The following is a 21,569-nucleotide window of genomic DNA, read 5'->3' as shown; positions in this document are numbered from 1 at the left end:
CTCCTGGAAGGCTTAGCTTTTCCAACTCATGCTTTCTTATTTCTGCTTGAGCTACAGAGGATCTCTGAAGAATCATCCACTTTGTTCTATATATACGCCAATTGGTTGTTATTCTTTGCCCTGGAGGGAGCTGCAAATTGTGTATGCAGCCCGCACTTTGTAAAGAGATTGCAAAATAGTAGTATCCCCCTGCTTGCACAGTCCAAACATACGGCATCGGGCAGGTAAAGAGCTACTCTCTGAGAAATGCTAGCTATGAACAGTCTTTCAAACATTAATAATTTGAGAAACACAGCAGCAGAAATTAGATGTAAAGTGACATAAATGACTTCTAGAAGATACCATTAGTTAAAAAATTATGTGCATAAAAGGGAAGAGCAGAAAAGCACAGTCACACAAGACAACGTGAACTGACCCAATCTACCTGAGAGACACCCACAACATCAGAAGCTCACTGCAAAGACAACGTAGCAGTTAATCTAGTGAGAGCAACCAGGCCAGATGTTTTGCTTGGATTCTGTTTGTCTTTTTATTGCCAGCTGCTGCACGCCAGCCTGAAGCACCAAGATGAGGAACTTGGGATGAACACAGAAGCAAAGGTAAATCTGTTATTAAAAGCATCTTAAAAGGGAGGGATATGTCAGGGAATGAAGGATCCAAGGATAATGGGATGTACAACTCTTCATCTGTAGGTCAATTTTTATTGCATTTCAGATCAGCAATTGTGCAAGTCATTATTATCTGGTCAGTTTTATTGAACCAATTTGGCAGTCCCAATACAGTGTCTAATGTAAAGAGGAAAAATTTTAAAAGGCTGAAGAGATTTAGGAGTCTAAGTCCCACTCATTATCAGTGGAACTTAAACTCTCTGAGGAGTTAAGTGCTTTTGAAAATGGGATGTGCTCTTCTAAGTCATGTACACACTTTTGAAAATATTATCCTACTTGGCCACAGCACAGTGTGGTGCTTGCTGGTCTCCTTGCTGTCAATCACGGCAGAGAGGTCAAGGACTGAGTGGCTCACAGCGATTACTGGCTTATGAAATTCTCCTTTTCTTCTTCTCAGAACAGTCCCTCCTGTTGAGAGCAGGCATGTTGGCAGGCGATGATGTTGTAGAGAAATACAGATTTCAGTGGAGAAACAGAGAAACCTGTTGTCTGGAGAAGGCACCATAGTATTTTCCACAAGTAAAAAATGCTAAAAATCGAGAGATGTACAAATGAATACAACGCAGAGGCAGGGATAAACTAAATGAAACATTGACAGATCTGGAAAGATCTGATGTGCCACTGGGACAGTGGAGTCTATTTTCCTGTAAGTGCCAGGACTACAAAGGAAACCTGCAAAACTGTTAAATAAAACTGGGGTTTAAAAAGGAAGGGAAAATTGTCATTTTAATGCCAGGAATAATAGCTATTTTCTTCTGATTAAGATGGTTATGGAGAAACAGGGCTACCGAGCTGCTATGGCCATCAGCGGTAGTGTTGCTGTTGCTACCAACCAGCCTTGAGCTTCCTTCACTGGGTATGTTCAGAATCTCACCTCAGGGGGTGTGGGGGGCACATCTCAATTCCATATCCTTTAGCCCAATCCTCATGCTTTATTCCTCTTAGATTCCACTTATCTGGTCTCATCAGAAGTTTTCAATGAGCCAAATGAGATCCATATTTTTAATGTAATAAATTACCCCAAGCTCCCTCTCAAGATCTTTGTCCTTCTCACATGTTGAACAGCTGCTGTCCCTTAAGAGATGCTGGTGGGTCCGAAGTTGTGGTGGTGGCTGTGGTCTGACCCACATCCTAGATCGCCAGCATCCGAGACATTGGCTATTCAATGCACAGCTCCAGTTCCATTCCATACATGCATTCTGCCAGCAGAAAGTCCCCAACCAGCAAGGGTGAAACAGGAGTGAGCACTGGGCACCTAATCAGAGAATTCTGCGAGCCCCTGCTCCACCTGGATATGTCCTTCTGTCACCAAAGAGCTCCACTTTACTTATTGTTTTTTATAGCTGATCTTCATCTATCCAGATGGTTTTACGCTGCTCTTCTCCAATCCTGTCTTTTATTGTTCGGATAAGATCTTCAATACTGCTCCATGCATCTGCCTCTACAGAGGCATAAAGACATGGCAGTGCTTCCAGTTCTTTTTCCTTCAGACGGCACATACGTAAAAACTCATCTTCAGTCTCTGGCTTTGGCAATAATTTCCTGTATCGAATGAACAGAACAAAAATAAATGTCTTACATTTTAAGTTAATCCTGTAGTCCCAGCTGTCCCATCAAGAATTTATTTTCTACTGACTATATACAAGCAATAAAAGCAGTGGAGAATACAGCTACTCCACATCTATCCTCCCCTTACCTCCATGCTGCCCCCAAGGAAAAGTATTTGCTATGGGGAAACAATTTAAAAGGATTGAATGTAGGCAGAGTGCAAGTGTTTACGACCTTTCCTTTTCCAGCTAGCATTACCTTAAGAAATGCTGTGGGAGTGCTGAGCATAGAGAAAACCCCAGATTCTTCAGCCTCATCCTCTCACAATGCTCATTGCTATCAGTGACAGTGAAAGAGTGCTAGATTTGGGGAATTCCTACTTTCTCCGGTTGTAAGATTTCAGGGAGGAGTCACGGGAGGAAATAGTGCACATAGAAGCACCAGATGAAGAGAGAAAAGGTTCTTTATTTCTCTCAGTGAGAACATTATTAGACTCGAAAATTATTCACTGAATAAGACGGAATATCAAATATGCAAAAGGTTTGATATGTTACCTGAACCTCTTGATGTTTTTCTCTGAGACTCTGATAAAGAGAACAATAGGATATATCTTGGCTTTGATTAAATCCTTTGTGCAGCTTATTCCAGCTTCCAGGAGACAATGCTTGTTCTAAAAACAAAGTCATAACAGTGTCACAAAGGAACATTCGCTGCTGTGGAATCTCAAGATAAAGGTATCCACACCCTATGGGGTCAGCTGAAAAGCTCTCCATTTACCACTGTACGGATTTTAAACCTTTTAATCAAATATACATTTAAAGTCCAAACTCCTCCTACTGGTTTAAAACTAGTCAGTCAAATAACAGCTGAGCTTAATAGCTTTCTGAAAAGGTTCAAAATAGAAATGGTTTGATCTAAAGATGAAGAGTATGATAAAATACTAGTTTTACATATACACACAAACACACATACTTGCTCTTTGTTCAGAGAGAACATCTACTGCAACTACTCGTGAGAGAAAAGAACATCACTTTAACTCTCCTTTTTTCCATGCTGTGCATCAAATCTACTCTACTTGATATAAGATCTCTGTCTTTGACATTGTTATCTTTGTACTGTACACCCCCATGTCTGTGTTTCAGGCTATCCTTTCTTTTGTCTAGGTCCTTGTATCTCTTACTCTCTCGCACATTCATATATACTTATGATATGAAAAGGAACTGAATAAGGGATGGAGCATAGAAAATGAAAGAATGTTTTGCTGCATCAATGTGGGTCATCACAGGGAAGGAGCAAGAATATAAAAGGATATGGCTGAGGATGAAAAAGAAAAGGAAAAGCAAGAGCACAAATAAAAGCCATTTGGGGGAATAAATACAAATCTGAGACTGAAAGTGGGCAAGAAAGAGAACATGCAACTGTAAATTGGTCAGTCTCTTATTCAAGAAGAAACACACATTGCAGACAAATTCACAGACAGCCTATCGAAGGGATACAGAGTACTCGAAGCACCTTAGCAGTGACAGCCTCAATATTGGCAGGTACAATACATTCATATGTGTTCAGATTCTTTTCTCTGCTGAAGATGATAGTCTCTGTTCTTTGCTTCCTTAAGAACTCTTCCTTTGTTACAATATCTGGAAAGAGATGTGGACGAGGACAAAATCAAGATTACAACAGCAGCACACCTAGAAAACTAGCCATAGTACTTCACATAGGATGTAAGGATGGTTCAGAGAAAGAAGACGAGCAATGAATTGTCTTAACAGCTGCCTCATTTCTTCCATTGAATTCAATTAAAACCTAATCTGATCACAGCTGAGCATCTCAGCTATATCCTGCACCAATGAGTCCTTGGGCAATTACTACCACACTATGAAGGCATTAAATTAAAACAGTAAATACAATTCCAGCACCTAATGTTACTAGTAACATTTCAGGGCTGGAGGATGCTGAGAAGTGCTAAAAAAATAAGGTCTGTTCAGTATAGGCTCCTAAAACAAGGATTTAGTGTCCAACATTTGTGTTTAAAGTTTCAAAAAATTTGGCTTAGGTTGCAATGTGTGATACTGGCCCCCTTGTGAATTGCAGCTCTACATCAAAGCTTTTGTTTTATGTTCCAAGACAGGGGATATTTATTATAATACTTAACTTTTCAGTTTCTCTGTCTGGATAACTGTAAGACTGCATAATATGCGGTGGGTATTCAATATTAGCGTAAAAATGAAACGTCAGCTATGTTTAATGCTGTGTTGTATACAATCCTGCCCTACAGCAATCACAGTACTGCATATTGCTTTAATAGTAAATACTTAGCATGGAAGAAAATCAGTCTTTCGAGTAGATCAAATGCACAATCTTCACAGCCTTGGATGAGATAGAAACCTAACGTTGCTCTAGGGAAGATATTCCTCATAATAGCAAATACTAGAAACAAATTAATCAAAATTTCACATTGCCTAGATATGCAGTATGCAAACAGTATGCAAACAGAAAGAGCACTCACAGCATTTCAGTCTCTCAGGGGCATCCTAGCAACCACACAGCATACACATGGATAATATTCATAGACACAGAATCTCATAACCATGTGCACTGGCTGTCTCAAAAACATTCAAATATCCCAGATATTCTCAAAAAGCAGGATTTATAGCTACACATCACTCTGATATGGCTTGAAGTACCGCAAGCAACTGTCACACGTGTATGCCCCTACGTGTGCACGCATATATATGTTCATCTTTCCAACATTGAGGGTTAACAGTCATGGTCCTCTTTTATCCCATTACCTGGCTTGCATATGTTGAATTCCAGGGCACCTCCAGAGTTGAGAAGCTTCTGTACCAAGGTCTTGGCAAGCATGGTGGGAGTGAAAAGTACGGGGCGCCTGCGCTCACAGTGGATCGGTCTCACCAAGCTATAAGGGATCAGACTGAGCCTCTTATTGATTTCACTTTCGGAATCCAAATCTGAATAAACAACAAGACATTTATCCTTGGTTTCCTCTCCGTCAGTATTTGGAGAAAAAGAAGGAGAAACACATGAACCAGAAATGACATGGTTAGTCATACTGGTCCTCCCTTCTCTTTTGTCAGGATGTCTTTACTATATATGCAGTAGTATGATGTCCAACCTAATACTAAAGAATTCAAGTGCCTTTTGCTTTCAAGAGATTATTTCATACTTTCACAGGACACTTGCTTGGAGAATCTTTCTGCTTATTAGCTTGACTTACTTTGAGTTAAATGTTTTCGGACAAAGAGCAAGAAACCACCTAGGAAGAACTGCCAACCAAACAGGAAGTTTCAGTGTCCTAAACCTGCTCATGAAGGCTTAGTGCCTCGAGCACTTTTAGCTAAATCAGTTTTGGTCACTGATGCTGTCAAATTTTTGCACAGAGCAGACCACAGATGCTACTAATAGGAAAGACCTATGACATTTTTCACAGCCATGCTGTTATGTAGACCTTTATCTAGGCCTTTATATCAGTGCCACATGTGTAAAAGCTACTACTATTTTATATCCATACCTTCCAGTTTATCAGGCAATGGCTTCTTTGCTTCAGATGAGGTCCGTGCCAGACCAGAGGGGCAGCCAGTGACGATACGGACTCGCTCATTGCTATTCATACGCTTATATTTGTTTTCAGACCTACTGACAAACTGAAAAGGTGAACAAAGAGATTTGACTCTCATTTCTCACATTCTTTATTCTCCCACGTATTGGTCAGCCCAGACTTGTTATCTACAAGATCTGAATTACCTATGTCTATCAAAGACAAGACTCCATGGATCTGCTGACTGAATTCTAAGGCTCTTTAAATATCATAGATCTGATTCACAGCTTTTGTTAATCCCCTTTGGGATTTCTTATTTTGTTCTCTGCTCTTAAGCGGCATGTTTTTTTCTTCGCAGAGCTTCCTGCTTTCACCAGTACAAGCACTGATGTGTCCACAGCAGAGTAACATACGCACTCTGAGTATTTGCACATATGGATCACAGATTATACCCAAACCTCTGCCTTTTCTTTGCTGTACCAGAGAGACTTAAAACGTCCCAAATGGCACATTTTTACAGTAAGAAATAGGCTTCATGCTTTCATTCCTCATCCACCGAACTATTCCTTTATCCAAATATTAATTCGTCCTCCTGTGTATTTGCTAACCTTCACAACCATCTTCCTTCACAAGACTTTATCTTTCACCCACACAATCTCTGTCATGCGCAGAGTCACTGACCTACAATTAGAGGACTATTTTCTGATGGAACCTTATCTCACAGAGACTTGGGGATTTGGTCTAGCCCACTGGATTTGTCCTTATGGTTCAAGCAAAACACATTTCAGCACGATGGCAGACATGTTTGATGCATCAAGCTACATCAGTAATGGAAGGCATGCACTTAAAAATAAACACCCCACATCACAAGAGCAGTTAGAAAACACAACCCATTAATCTTTTTCATATATTAAATCTCTTTTTGATAGGAATAAATCCTGATAGAAACTCTATACCTGAGGTGGGGTTTCTGGGGAAATTAGGATAACCTGAGAATATCTGCCGTTCAGACCCACTATTTCAGACATTTCATTGAGGATTTGAACTTTATTACCTGTAATATTTGGCCCAAAAGAAAGCTTGCTCTGGATAGGCGAGGGCTGGCTTTTGGGTCGCTCTGTGGGGCAGGCTCCTCTGGCTGCAATGTATTCTAGTAAAAAATAACACAGGAATTTTTCTTTCCCTCCCTCTTTTTTTCTTTCTTTCTTTTTTTTTTTTTTTTTTAAATCACAGCATTCGAGAAACAGAACAAGCAAAAGCAGGTATTTTATATTTCCAATAAAAGGGATAGTAATTGATTGATATCTATCCCAAATACAATGCTCTAAGCAAACTGTAGACATAGCATGGCCTACGCTGAGAAACACCGCTTCTGTAACTGCTCTTCCACATTCCTTTCTTCACAGGAGACTGCTCTCCTCAGCTTACGAAAGAGGCAATTTCTGCACCAAGAAATAGCATGCAAAACTTTTGCTTTCATTAGCGTCTCTGCCAGTGATCTCTGTCCCTTGATCAGTGGGGACTGGAGCACAGAAGGAATGTGTGACACTTAACCTTGATTGAAATCAAATACAAGCACTGGCTACAGTATGTCTGCAAATGTTAGAAGCATATATGTCTCCCAAGCTCTAAAAATAACTTACAGTAACTAATATATCAGGAAGTTAGTTTTTAATTATGTAAAGATGGAATTCTTGGGTCTAAAGAAAGAAAAAGCAAATTACTTTCACTGAGGGAAAGGAGAAATCAGCAGGGCTGTTGTGTGTGAAGACCTGACAATCCCACTTCTCTGCTTAGAGTGTAGGTTGGAAGAGACAGGTCTTTCTAATACGGGACAATGACAGCTCTGTGGATTAGACGCTTGTTCACAGTAGGAGAGAAATAATTCTGATTATTAAGTCCAAGGACACAGCTTCTTCCTCACATGGATATGAAGATGCAGTAGAGGCTTACAGGCAGAGAAGAATGAAAAGGATTAACTAAGACACAGAACATATATTAGACTTTTAAAGTGTACTCCCTCATAGCTGGAAGGGTTAATAGTGTGCCAGAGCTAGGGCCATTGCCAGGGACAATATTATTTAAAGCAAACATAAGGTGCCCATTGCCTCACACAATCAAAACCCACATAGAGTGTAAACAGGACTTTCTGTAGAATTAACAATGAACAACAAGTAGCAGTGACCTTGTTTGTAGACACTTACCCGGAGTGCCCGAAGGGTATTATATGAGCCTTCTGTCTCATCTCTGCTTCCTCTGTGCATCAACTGCTGCAGCTTCACCAAAAGAAGTTGCTGGGCTCTGAAAGGAAGGAAGGAATCACATAGATCAAGATATCTTTGAAACCACTGTGAAGAAAGCTGGATTGCAATGGGTCTGTGCCTACAGAAAAGATTAAATAGAAATAGCAGTGAGGACTGACTGAATCACACAGTAAATGCAGGAACAAAATAATGAGCAGGACTGCAGTGCAGTTAAGGATTAAAGAATCTCCATGGCATATTTTCCTATGATACTTTTTGAGAAACCCACATTATTCTTTCAGGTAACATCTGGAGTCTCCTTTTTAGAGCTTTATAGCTCATATTACAGTTTAACATCACCAGGCCTTATCTCAAAAATTAAGACATATACCTCTTTCCTTACAGCAGCTATTAATTTCCCTGTTTACAGAACCACTGCTCTCAGCTGTGGTCACTCAGCACTACACTCACCTGCTGTAGCTGGGAATGGTCCCCATTTCCAGGTCCCTGTCGGTGAACGGATCGACTCTGGCACACAGCCACTCACACCTCCCCTGGTACATGGTGTCGAGAATATGAACAATCTCATCACATTTCACTGACAGGGAACAGCAGTCCAGCTGGCTGGAGATGTTCAGATTCAAGCGGATATGAAATGAGTCCCCCGACGTGATCAGCCCTTTTTCCAGTTCTGACAGCAGTTTGCGGTAACCTGCAGCAGAGAAGGAAGGGGTGAAGCATGATCGCTTCCGGTCAAAGCTCAGTATTCCTGCATTCCTGGGCATTCTCTGGGAAAAGCACACAGCACAAACTTCTGAGGCCCCTCCGAGAGAGGGTTTATACTTCCAGAGTGCTAGTTACACTAGTTACAACAAGGTTAACGGGCCTGCGCCTTAAAGACACTAATGGGGCATTGATTCAGAAACAGCTCACGCTGCTGGTATCAGAATCTGTGAGAATATTCTTATAGTAATGATACTTTTAGGTAACTCCATTTTCAGTACTCCACACATGACCTGTGAAACAGAGAACTTGTCAGCAAAGACGCAGACACAGCTATAGCTCTATCCTGTAAGTACAGCTTGAGTTCTGCCACCAATTTTAATGACAAGCTATTCCCTTTATTATTAGCTCTAATTGGCACTCCCACAATCTATAACATGCTATATCTGCAGGTAAGTGGTGCTCAGAAAAAATTGCAATAGTCTTTCCTACCTTTGAAAACATCAAAGAAAATCAAAGACATCACTTCCTGTGTGATCTATGCAGCTGAAATTCTCTAACCGGCATTAAAAAAAAAAAAAACCCACAAATTTATATACACCAGTAAAAAATGGATTTTGGAATGTAATTTTTGATCCATAACCTGAAATTATCATTACAGGCTGTGAACACTAAAATCAAATTCTGTTCACCACACATGAACTCCAGCTGTTAAAGATAAGATAAAGCCACAAAGGTAATAAACAGGGCAACTCCATCAGGTAAATGCTAAATTGACTTCAGCTGGATAAAGATGATTCAGCTCACCACATTGTATTACGGAAAACTGTACATAAAAATAAGCTTGAATGTGTTTTGTGTCATGTCATTATTGGCCCACCATGTAAATTCTTTAGAGTCCTGTAGCGACAAGCATATGAGCTTTTTTTGTTCTCAGTCACAAAGCTAAAACCTGTAGCAGTTACACAGAGTAGCTATAATTAGCACCAGTGGGCATGCTTCAGATTTATACCAATACAAAGGATATTCCAGTTCTGTCATTCTCATCCAGACAAGTTAGTATAATAGACCTGGGACTATTTGAGATGAGAAATACTTTTGGTCTTACCTTCATGATTTGATTTATACTGGAGTGTTACTGGACCACTACACCTCTGAATTGTCCAGTGAACTTCTTCCTTTGTGCAAGTATCCAAGGGAACACTCTGATTTTCCCCTTTGATGCAGCCCTCCAACTAGATATGAAAGAAATATTAACTCTCCAGTGCAGGTTCAATCTCTAAGTCAATTATACCATCTTTTTTAAGCGGCATAATCTTTTTCTGATTAAACAATGCAGATACTTTGCTATCAGGATGCAGATTACATTCTAATTATTTAATTTCTTTTCTCTCAAATTAGGAATGCTAGCTGTCAACAGAACTGCAGCTTTTTGACAATCCCAGGCATCCCAGTAGTAACTAGTGCAGGAATATTATTTGTGGTGTTTTTTTCCCCTTGGAGGCATTTTAATAGGAAAATGGTTTGGGAACATTGGCAATAGAGAGAAAACTAAGCAAAGAGCAATTTAGCAGAAGCACTGTTGAACTCCTGCTTATGTGATGCCAGGGACAGCTATGCAGCTGTGCAGCCCTTCTTCACATTCATATTGCAGCTGTATCCATTTCTGTTCATAACATGTCCAGTCCCAAGACAGGCCACTCTAAAGAACGGTTCAGGAGTCATCATGCTAAGCTAAGTAGCATGAACTTCCTTTCAGGCAGGAAAGTACTAGGAATTTGAGAGCAAATCCCATTCTAGTCTTTTCAAAGGGGCTGCACTATACAATACATATTAAATAAAGCATCAGTTGCTCTAATCTCTTCCATACAGAGCTACTGTAAAGCACAAATGAGTATGTGTATGCCTGCAAATACTATTCTCCCATATTTTCATAGCGAACAGCAGAATTTCTTCTGCATGAGTCATAAGCTTTGTCATTAATACAAGATGAAAGAAGAAACAAAGGAAAGTATTGTGGTGAGTGTGCATGCATGTAGATGGACAGACACCCAATACTGTTTGTTGATGATTTTATGCTCACCAGTAGGATTTGGTGTCCCTCCCGAAGTCCTGCTTTCTCTGCAAGTGATCCTGTCTTGACAGAGCTAATGAAGCTCCCTTTATCATTACCCCCAACCAGAGTGATTTCTGAATTGAGACTGTCTCCATTCAGTGTTACGCGCTGGATAGTATGGCAGGAGTTTCTAATGCGACCAACAGATGTGACAGAGGGACGAAAAGGTCTGTGTTCATGAAAGGAAGTAACAGTTAGTTATCTCAGCTTTTAGCTACCACTCCAGACTTAAATGCATGTATGATAAATGAGAGTCATATAAATAAACTTTTAGTGTTATCAAGCACTAGGATCTAAGAACTTTAAAAGAAATCCTTCTCGTTACTGCGTAAGTTCTGGAGAAGAGCATCTGGATAGCTTCAAGTGCTCTGACATGACTGAATAACTCAGATGTATAACAGTACCTCACCTAGCAACCTGTGGCAGCAAGATAACAAGATCACAAGGATAAATTTAGGTCTCTAGAACATTTTGTCTGCCTTGAAGGTTTTGAAATTTTAGGATGACCTTCATTGGTTTACAGGATATGAAAGGGTTCCAAAATAACATGTTATACTGCTGCTGACATAAAGAAGTAAAGACTTAGCACAGTATCATGAGATATATGTGTCAAATAACAACTTGTGACATCATATTCCTGCCATTATATCTTCAGCAACTAACAGTTAAATGGAGGATTTCTACCATAGTAGCCTTTCCCTTCAGTCTCTGTTTAAGGTAGGTAAACTGGCATCCCAAATACCTTTCCAGAGAGAACTTTCTAAATATGGAGTTGACATGCTCAAGGTCATAGGCATCCAGGCCTTCTGACTGATGAGAAGAAGAGGAAGAGTGCACTGAAGGAGCTCCATGTGACTGCCTGTCATGACTGTCATCTGAAAAGAGTAACAAGAATGAAAATGAGTCCCAGATAGAGTGACAAAGAGGGAAAAGGGGAAAATGAATGTCTGATTCATCCCAGCCAAAGCTGAAGGAGGACATTCCTGATGCAGAGGCATGATTCATGTCCACAGCCCATGGCAAGGAATGCCATTCGTGCTTACCAGACCTACCTGATCACTCTCACAGAACAGCAAGTTGGAAGGGACCTCTGGAGACTGTCTAGTCAACCCCCCTGCCCAAAGCATGGTCAGCTAGAGGAGATGGCTCAGGACTTGTCCAGTTGGGTTTTGAGTATCTCCAAGGATGGAGACTAGTGAACCTCTCTGGACCACCCCGTTCCAGTGTTTCACCACCCTCACAGTAAAAAAGCTTTTTTTTTTCTGTTTAAATGGAATTGCTTGTTCTTTAGTTTGTGCCCATTGCCTCTTCTCCTTTCATTGGGTAGCACTGAGAAGAGTCTGGGTCTGTCTTCTTTACTGTTTCCCCTCTCAGTTTGATGCTTTCCTCATTTTAAGGCTGGAGGTCTTCTTATCAACCTGCAAACCTCAGTCAAGCACCCTCCATCTATTAATTCAGTCTAATCCTTCTCCCATTTAGTTCTTCAGGAATAACTGCTTTCTTATTCTCACCACTATTTGACCCTTTGTTTTCTTGCTACAATGAACTGACTTGGTTTTTGCTCAGACTATATGTCTCATCTTATTTCGACCAGGAGTTGATTATTTGACAATATCTGTAGCTGGTGAGCTAATCACATAGATCTCATAGTTAAACTGTATACATTATATCCTCTTGCTTACCATCTAGCTCCAAAGTATCATATCCAAAGCTGTCATTGTCCTCTTCAACCAGGCTGAAATTAAAACAACAAAGCATAAGAATGAAGAGAGAGAGAAAGCTGTTCACTTTCCAGTTTGCAGCAGCTTTCCAACTTCAGCAGATTTTATTAAGTTCTGAAGGAGGAACACTTTCTGTGAAAAAGGAAGATGTTGGAGGTGTTGCATCAGACAATGGCACAGCTGCGAAAAAATAAGCAAGTAACATACTTGTGGGCCCAGGGAAGGTGTAGGAAGATGGCAGGAAGGCAATATGTGTCAGCCGACATGGGAAGCCTGTGAAGCAGCAAGATGGTTCAGAAAGAAGAACTGCTAACAGCGGTGAGGGAATGAAGATTTTGCTGAAGACAAAGGGAAGCTGCTGACAGATGGTCTCATATTCGTGACTTGCACCACACCTGCTTCAGCACTGAGATAAATGGTTGCATAATGTCTACTATATATATATTGCAGCGTGGGTTTTTTTTTCCATGATAGATCAAAAATGTCAGAAGCTCACTGATGGACAGAGTGAATGCAAGGGAAGTGACTGAGGTGCAGCAGTAAAGGAGTAATTTACCTGCTTGATTTAAGGTACTTGAAGCATTTTATAACGGCTTAATGGTACCTTGCATGGTTACTCAGATACCTACAGTAACAGAATGGCAAGGTGTACCAAGCTTTTCCACAAACACTCTTATGCCACAGCTCTGGTCCCAGTCCAGCTCCCACTGACACAAACTTTCCTGTTAAGGGTGACTAGTGGGTTGGCTTTAAAAACAAACAGTTAAAATTCACCAAAATTTTGTTCTTAAAGGGATATTGGGAATATCCAGCCAATTGAGTGATCTGTCTGCTTCACTAGAAGGACTTCATTAAAGCTTGTCCTTTGGTTGCAAAGCTGTTTAAATAACAGCTTGTTGTTTTTCCCATTCAGAATGATTTGTAGGTCTCCTGTGGAGCTGATATTCCTCATATTTGGCTTCAGGTGAACGGTGAATTTTTGCAGCCAGTCTGGGGAGAATCAGCTATTTTTATACCATGCATAAGCAGGGAAATAATATACCTTTTCCTATATTAAATTATGATCTAACTTTTTTTCCACGCAAATCAAGATCAGATGAACTGTGAAACCTGCAACTTGGCATGCAAATAGCAATTATTTTGGATTATGTTCACCAACAAGTTTAAAAAAACCTTAGCAGGCTAATTATAAAGTTATAAACTACAGTGGACTTTTGGGCATGCGCATGAGATGCTTGACTTTAGTGATTATTAGCTCAACAAAGTAAGGCCACACTCAGACCTTGCTCCACAGTACCTTTTCCTTCCACATGCCAGTGGGAAAGAGTATCTAACATGAGGAAAATTTTCAGATTTCAGTACAGCTCCGTCTTCCAATGCCTTAATATATGGAACAGGGTATAGTCAGAGCTGTAGTGAAATAAGTCCATAAGACGAATAATATCCATGTAATCTTTACTGCATTCTGTAATATACTGCAAATATTTAAATACTCACGCATGCTAAAGGCTTTTCAAGTTAAGCACCTGAAACACGAAACATTCAAATCATTAATAAAACAACCTTTTTTCTCCATCTTGAATTAAAACAACACACTTTAAAAAGGGGCTTGGAGGACAATATAGGAGAAGCTAAGGGAGACTAGAATAAACTCTGCCTAAATCCTCAGCAGCCTAGAAAATTATGTGGGAGAACTAGCTGAGGATGCCCTCAATGGAAAGCTGTCTTGCAAAGCTTTACACAGAGAAAGAGAGGCAAAAGTGGCAGTCTGCCAGAGATGAGTTTGTTTTGAAAAGCATTAAAAATATAAAGTTCTCATAAAGATTAGATCTAAAAAATAGATCTAATAAAGATCTCCACACTCCACATATATTGCTTTCTTCTAAACTTGTTTGCTTGGGCTTTGTTTTTTTCTTCTTCTGCTTGAGATCCTTAGGGAGTGTACTTGTATCTTCTGCTATTTCTGATACAAACACTGATACTATTGACACCAGCACCAAAACAGTATTGTCCAAGTATTGCATTGCTATAAACCTTTTCTAAAAGGGGTCAGTGCCATTTAGGGGACCGTGAGGCAGGCAAGGTCTCTCTCCTTCCTGCCGCTAACTTCCCATTCCCCAGCTGATCTGATTTCACTCGCAGGGCCGTGACCCGACAGAAGTGGAAGCTGCAGCAGAAGATGGAGCGGAGGGCAATGCATCTTTCTGCCCTCATTGCTATGCTGAGATACAGAGTTCCGAACCCGACAAAAACTGCCTCCTTCCTCCACTTCTCCCCGCCATTCCTCACAGACATTCAAGCAGCTCTGCTCTATTTCGGCAGCTTACAGAGGAGAAGGAGGGGCTTTCAGAGAAGGGGAAAGGACAGGGACACAGACACAGGCAGCATGGAGCTGAGAAGCAAAAAGTGAAGCCCGATCAGTATCCAAAGGCAGAGCACATTCTCCAGTAGCATCGGTGCCTGGTCATTTCAGTAGTTTCTTGTTATGTACATTAAAAAAGTCAGTGCTGCAGTAGTATCACTGTGTCTTTCATCCCAGCTGAACTACCAGAGACTCCCGAGTGTTTTGGACAAAACGAGGGATGAAGGACTGCAGCCTGGAGAAGTTCAGCGAGTTAGTCCTGCTGCCTAATAGAACCTCTCCAACTAGAGACAGACACAAGGACATCTATGGCCCTTTTCACCTCCTCCTTGTGACAACAGCTTCCCGGCATATTTCACCAGCGTGGCTACCTACCTGCAATGAGGGGCATCCTCTTTGCAACGCCGGACTATTGAATCATTTCCTGGAGGTTCAGGAGTGGTAGACATGATACTGTCATTGCGATTTCTCAGGGTTTGCTTTTAAAAAACAAAAGTGACAGAAAGGTTATCTGTCTTAAACGTGCTATCATTTCTAACTTACAGAAGCATTAGCCTGCTAGCTTGCCAGTGGTTCTCTGCACTGTGAAGCACACACAATGCTAAGAAAAATTGGTTCTAGATGTGCAGAATGCTACACACAGGAGTATTTGTATTAACGTATTCCAGTATTTTAGCAATATGCACAGCTTGTGTGCTAGCACAGTACCTCTTTCTGTGACCACATGACTGGCTGATTTACCAAACAATTTTAACTTTATCCTTGATGTGTGGCTTATGTGTTGCACAGCTGACATACAGGAGGAAGAGGATGAAAAGCGGAATGTATATATACTTATATACATAAATACTAGTAATGAGGAAGAAAAATACAGATTTCCATACATTAAATTATTAATCTAGTACACTGGAAACTAAACTCTGAATTGTACTAGAGGGAAGACAGTATAAGTCATCTAAATATCCAACAGATATTCCAAAGAATATTCCTAACCCAGCTAAGCTTATTACGAGTGGCAGGGCGTTCTTTCCTGGCTATTCTTGGGTATAATTTTAATTTCCTGGGGGCAGCGTTTTTCATGGTGTTCTAGAAAGATGTTTTGTTCTTTGTTATTAACACGCTGCAAGAGCACTCTCTCTGTCTGCTTGTCCTGCTGTGTCAGTGCTCACATATGTATAATGGAATATCTACCTTGGGAGATTATGGGGATACAGCAAGCAGGGAAGAAATGGTTTGGCTATGCTGTGCAGAAATTTCCAACTGTGATCTGCACCCCTTTTCTCACTCACTATTATGTATAGACAGGAAAAGCATTAGAGAACTCAAAAAAACCCTGAAAATTTTCTTAAATAAATTACAAAGCAGCTTTTAAAGAAAATCTCTTCCTTCTAAGAGTAAATGTGAAATGGCATAAGGAGACAGCAAGAGGTCATAAATACATTTGAAATATCTTTAAATAAACATAAACCAATTCTGTGATTTTGGAAAAGGCTAATAACATGGTTCTAACAAAAAGCTGGTAAAAGGATTAAGGGAGCTTCTGACAAGGGCCTTGAATGCGATCACAGCTGGGATGCTAGCGAAGTGCTAACACTGGGTTGTGAAAGCTCTGAACCACGTTAGGAGAGACGGTCATAGACAGGCAAGAGGCATGTGAAGGCTCCTTACAATCTTGCTGACTTCGCAGCTGCTGATGGAGTTACTGATGGAAACAGAATTAGAGGAACTCGTGTCTGTGCGGCCATTGCTCGCATCAGCCCCATCTTCATCCTGTGCTCTGACTGCTGCACTCACAGGTGACAGAGAAAAATACAGACACCAGAGAAAATTATGTCAGATCACTTTCAATACAGAGTCTTTCACAGATTTGCAACAACACTTAGGTTATCTTTCCATTTCAGCTTCTCTTGTTTCCCCCACCCTGGACTGGACAGAGGCTCCAGGATGCGCTCTGTGCCCTGCAGCTCAGGGTCCCTTTCCTTCCCCGTCAGCTTCCCGACAAAGTGCAGAAATGCACGCCACTCTGGACAGCCTCTTGCCAACTTTTTCTTTCAACTCTGTCCTATATGTTTTTATTAGATCTACGAATACTGTTTGACAAATTAAAGAAGGATTGTTTTTATTAATTTATGTTTTAAGTTCGCCGTCTGAATCTGGTAGTCTGCAATAAGGTTGGCTCACTGAATTACGCTTTTTTTACAACAAACAATTTACAATGGGGACCAAGAAGCTTGAGATACCTCAGCAGTCTCAGGTAGTACAGTGTGAATGTCTTTGTGGACTCCTTCCCTTCCTCAGCACCTCTGATTTGCACTAATGTTGCACGTTACCTGATACCAAACATACTGTTTAACATGCAATATCTTGCAGCAGGAAACATGTTTCCCATCATATTTTGTACAACAGTGAGCATGCTGCCGCACATAACAAATAAAGGAAGTGCTGCCTAAGATGGCGTTTGGTTCAAGAACAGTGTTACATAAATAAGAGGAATTAGGAGGAGCTCAAACATGAGTATACAGCAACAAGTTTGGTAACTTGGCAGCTGTCTGATGGGTGGGTCAACCCCCCTCTCCCAAAACCTTGCCAATGCTTCAGATTTAAAATTAATTCCCTTTTGCTGAAGGTCAAAGGAACTCATTAGACAATCACTAGATTAGGGTCTTTTCAGCTTGAAGGCTTTTGCCAACAGCAAAAAGAGAATAGTATAATGATTTTTAGTACAGGTGTTACACCGATGACTTTAAAATTTCTGTAAACTAAAAGGAAAATTGAGTAAACAGAAAATTTAGGTAAGCTATGGGATGCAATATTGTGTGTCTGTGGAGGTATCTTTGGATGGAGAGGACATTCAGGTAGAACACTTGACTACTTTAAATTATGACATTGTTATCTATGAGGGAAACTATTTTACTGACTTGAACTTAGTTAAGAATTTCCCTAGTTGGCATATCTGTTAAAACAACTTAAAGAGATTAAGTGAATGAGACAAACCAACAGAAAAGGAATAAGGACATGGGTGCTCTTTCTGACCTTGAAATTCTGATGTTTTGTTCATGCTGACAGGGGATTTAGCTCTTGGATTTATCTAAAAGAAAGAGGACAAAAATCAGCACAAATCCAGAACATTTGCCACACACAGTAAACCAGATATTTTCACCCCTTTTTCACTGTTATGCTGCAATATATTTGCCCTCCTGTAAACAACAGGACCCAAAATTTAGAAGATATTTAGGTATCTAAATGCCACTGCAGTGAATGAGAGTTAGCTACCTAACTACTTTTAAAAGATTGGCCCAAATGCATTGCAATTTCCAGATTCTGCTGAGGGAACAAAGAGACAAAAGGTGAAGTGGGTGCCTTGGGACTGGTTTCAGGCAGCCGTTAATACAACAGCCATCCTTTTGGAGTGTGCAATGTAAAAAATGCAGCTCTATTGCAATAAGTAATAATGACAGTCAGAGCTCAGAAAGGTTATGAAGGGCAGGGAGAATTCAAATGCAGATGAAAGGAAAGGGAAGCTCAAACCCTTGAATATTAGATTGTATATTTTTTTACAATTCATGCATATAGCATCAGATAATAGCTGTATGAATGCAGCTACTCAGGGACCTAACTCATGCTACCCTTTACTCTTAAGTGAGAGGAAATTGCCATAATTTAATTCTAAATTAGGCGGTTAATTTTGCTCTAGATTATGTACATTTCTTTCAATTACTCCTTGCAGCTGATGTGAACCTTTCCACCAGTGCTTCGTTTTCCACCTTCAGTTACTTGTGTGCTGGACTTTGGGCATTATGTCATTTTTTTTCACTACTGTTAAGGAGGCAAAGAATCAATTTATTGACAACGCTCCAAGAATGTGAATGAACAGCAGAAGCAAGGATAATACACAAAATGGGGAGAAGGGGCAGAAAATGGTCTGTGAAGCCTGATTATATCTGCTCCTTAAGACGCAAATCACCACAGGGCAAAAACTGACAGCTCACTATCATATCTATTCTTTTTACAGCACAGCACTTTCAGAGACATGACCGCAACGTGTACTATGTCTCTTAGTTCTAACAGCCCCTGCACTATGTCATTCCAGCCTCATATTAAGACACACCTGGATTCCCTTTAGATTCACTCTTCTCTTGAGTCGAGCTTGATCAGGCAAGAAGAATTTGTTGTCTTCTGGAGACTCTTCAGAAGTGGAGGAGTCATCTGCTTCCTGACCATTGGCTTTTGGGCTAGGAGTCCCAAAGGTCTGGGAAATAATGGTAATGGGTAGATTCCGTGGCAAACTCTAAAGATCAGAAGGAAACACTTTATTTCTGAGATCAGTTTGGTACAACTCCTCATGACTGCCCTTTAGAGTAATCTGATTGAACTTTCTGTGACTCCAGTGCTTCAGAAGCTCACGCAGAATGTGGCTCCAGACCCAAATCAGTAATTTAGATTAACATTTGTGGGGATTTCTGCTCACTGGGGCACGTTCCTCAAAAGTATTTGTAGTTTCTACCCCAGTGTAGACATTAGTTGTCTTTCTGTATTTCTTTCCCTTCCATTTAAAATCAAGTTGTGGAATGCCAGCCTTTGAGAAGCTATGTGCATGACACAGACAACTTGAACCCCACTGTAGTGAAGAACTCACAACACTGACATTTAGTAGCAGGAGGTTATTTTTTTCAGTTAATTTACGGAGGGAATTAAAAAAGTCCCCTCTCCCTTCCACACCAAAATATTTTTAAAAGCAAGTCTTAAAATAAGAACTCATGTCTGTCTTCCTCAGCCCTACCTGGTCGTGAAAGTTATTGTCCTTAGAGAGCCGTCGGAGTTTGCATTCTAGGTTAACAATGCAAGCTTCTTTCCGAACCACCTCAATTCGGAGTTCATCATTTCTCTCCTCCAGCTCTCGAATCTGCTTCCTGTATTTATCTTTTTCAATCAGACAATGTGAATACTGTGTCTGAGCCTCATCGCGCGAGCGGAATGCCTGCAGTGGAGAGAAGAAACCTCTTTTGCACCTGGGCACCAGACACATTCTCCTGCTGGGTTTGTTTGTAAGGTGTTTGGAACAGGGACTTCAGAACTCGTAACCATTCACCAATTAACACAGCAGTTAGGACCAGGATGTGCCACAGTAGTACCATTAAAAATTATGATGATGAGGATGGTTCATTTCCAGCTCCCTCTTGGTTGGTGGCAAAATGCTCCAGAGTGCAAACCGGATGACTTGACACTAATATAAAGCCTGCAGTAGCTGCTGTTAAGATCTTAGTCCTGCCTGCCAGATGCTACGCTGTGGAAACAACCCAATATTATCCCATGTTTAATTACTGTAATGCAAATTCCAACAAGTAGCAATTTCTTGTAACTGTTTATTTTTTAATGGTATTTTGGGTCCAATTACCCACAATTCCCCAAAGTGACACATACAAGATACAGGCTTTTGCTACTGATTTTCCCCACTTTAACTGTTAGATACCTGGTCTCGCTCCTTTTCCACCTCTTCTAGCTGTATCATCACAGTGTTCATACGGTGCTTGTACATCTCACAGTCTTTTCCTAGTGTTGAACACTTTAACTCCAAATCTTCTTTCTCTTCAAGATACTGGAAATGACACACTGTTAACCACCACTGCTCTCAGAGGTCTTTTGGGCACTAGCCTGAGATAATCCATCTTTCCATCCTTCCATCTCTCACCTTGTCTCTCAAGTCCTCCACATGACGAATCTCCTCTTGGAGATTAAAAATCTTGTTGACCAACTCATGACGATCTTCTAGTGCCTCCTTACGGTCATGTTCTAGAATATCCAAAATGGCTTTGTCTGAATCTGGCAAACTCCTCTTGTCAGCCTGAGGAAAGACATTTTTAAGAGACAGGCCAGGGAAAGAGAAAATAGTATTGCAGGGAGAAAAGTAACAGAGGCAGTAACAAACAAGAGGAATAGAAAATGAACACGGTATTGCAATGGGAAAGCAGAAGAGGTGGACGTTTGTTCATATTTTAAAATAGTGTCAGAAAAGATGAATAAAGGCTGTCTTGCTGTCAGAATAGTCTGATGAAGGAACTGTTTTACTGTTTTATTGTACTGGCTATAATTTGATCCATTTTGGATGCAGTGACAATTCTTCACTCCAAGCCCTGCATTCAAAACTCTTCTCTATTAATCAGCTCTCACTGAGCACAAAAATCACCCTTTGCCAAAGAGCAGGGCCTAAGAAAACATTCAGGGGAATTTTTAAAGCATGCATAGGCTTTATAGGGCTATGCTCAGAGAATATTAAACATGCCTGGGGTAGCTGGTACCACTGCTTCACTTTCTATAGTGTCCAGCAATATTTTTTCTTTCAGATTTAAAATTAACAAGATTACCAGAGCAGGTTCCAACAAATAAATAGCCATCCAAAATTAACCATAAATGGAAGATGAAAAAGGCACAAAATGCAAGCAAGTAATATGCATATTTATTTTTAAAATACCTAGACTAAGTCGGAGATTTCAGTGACATATTTGGTTACCTAATATTTCTAAGTATACCTAAGTATTTCTAAAACAAACTGCCTTTGGTTTATTTATCCTTTCCATTAGGAAAAATTTCAATCCTATTTTTAGCTATTTTATGATTATTTCTCTGTTTCTTTA

The 21,569-nt window shown here is 40.4% G+C and overlaps 1 protein-coding gene across 3 annotated transcripts in view; it reads right to left on the bottom strand.

Moving 5' to 3' along the window:
• Positions 1-681: 681 nt before the first annotated feature.
• The window catches only part of CARD11 (caspase recruitment domain family member 11), a 115,937-nt gene continuing 95,049 nt past the window's right edge, over positions 682-21,569 (bottom strand). For all 3 annotated transcript variants that reach the window (XM_030002361.2, XM_030002360.2, XM_030002359.2), the window contains 19 exons: positions 20,627-20,779; positions 20,408-20,533; positions 19,718-19,915; positions 19,046-19,225; positions 17,971-18,025; positions 16,606-16,721; positions 15,313-15,416; positions 12,537-12,589; positions 11,597-11,729; positions 10,822-11,023; positions 9,847-9,973; positions 8,487-8,727; positions 7,977-8,073; positions 6,827-6,922; positions 5,746-5,878; positions 5,006-5,185; positions 3,729-3,853; positions 2,771-2,886; positions 682-2,210 (listed from right to left, as the gene is read on the bottom strand). In XM_030002361.2, coding sequence (XP_029858221.1) covers positions 2,006-2,210; positions 2,771-2,886; positions 3,729-3,853; positions 5,006-5,185; positions 5,746-5,878; positions 6,827-6,922; positions 7,977-8,073; positions 8,487-8,727; positions 9,847-9,973; positions 10,822-11,023; positions 11,597-11,729; positions 12,537-12,589; positions 15,313-15,416; positions 16,606-16,721; positions 17,971-18,025; positions 19,046-19,225; positions 19,718-19,915; positions 20,408-20,533; positions 20,627-20,779 — 2,640 coding nt within the window. In that variant the 3' untranslated portion in view covers positions 682-2,005. The remainder of the gene's footprint in view (positions 2,211-2,770; positions 2,887-3,728; positions 3,854-5,005; positions 5,186-5,745; positions 5,879-6,826; positions 6,923-7,976; positions 8,074-8,486; positions 8,728-9,846; positions 9,974-10,821; positions 11,024-11,596; positions 11,730-12,536; positions 12,590-15,312; positions 15,417-16,605; positions 16,722-17,970; positions 18,026-19,045; positions 19,226-19,717; positions 19,916-20,407; positions 20,534-20,626; positions 20,780-21,569) is intronic.

This window comes from Aquila chrysaetos, chromosome 25 (genome assembly GCF_900496995.4).
Source record: "Aquila chrysaetos chrysaetos chromosome 25, bAquChr1.4, whole genome shotgun sequence".
NCBI lineage: Eukaryota > Metazoa > Chordata > Aves > Accipitriformes > Accipitridae > Aquila > Aquila chrysaetos.
This window is presented reverse-complemented; position numbering and strand designations above follow the sequence as displayed.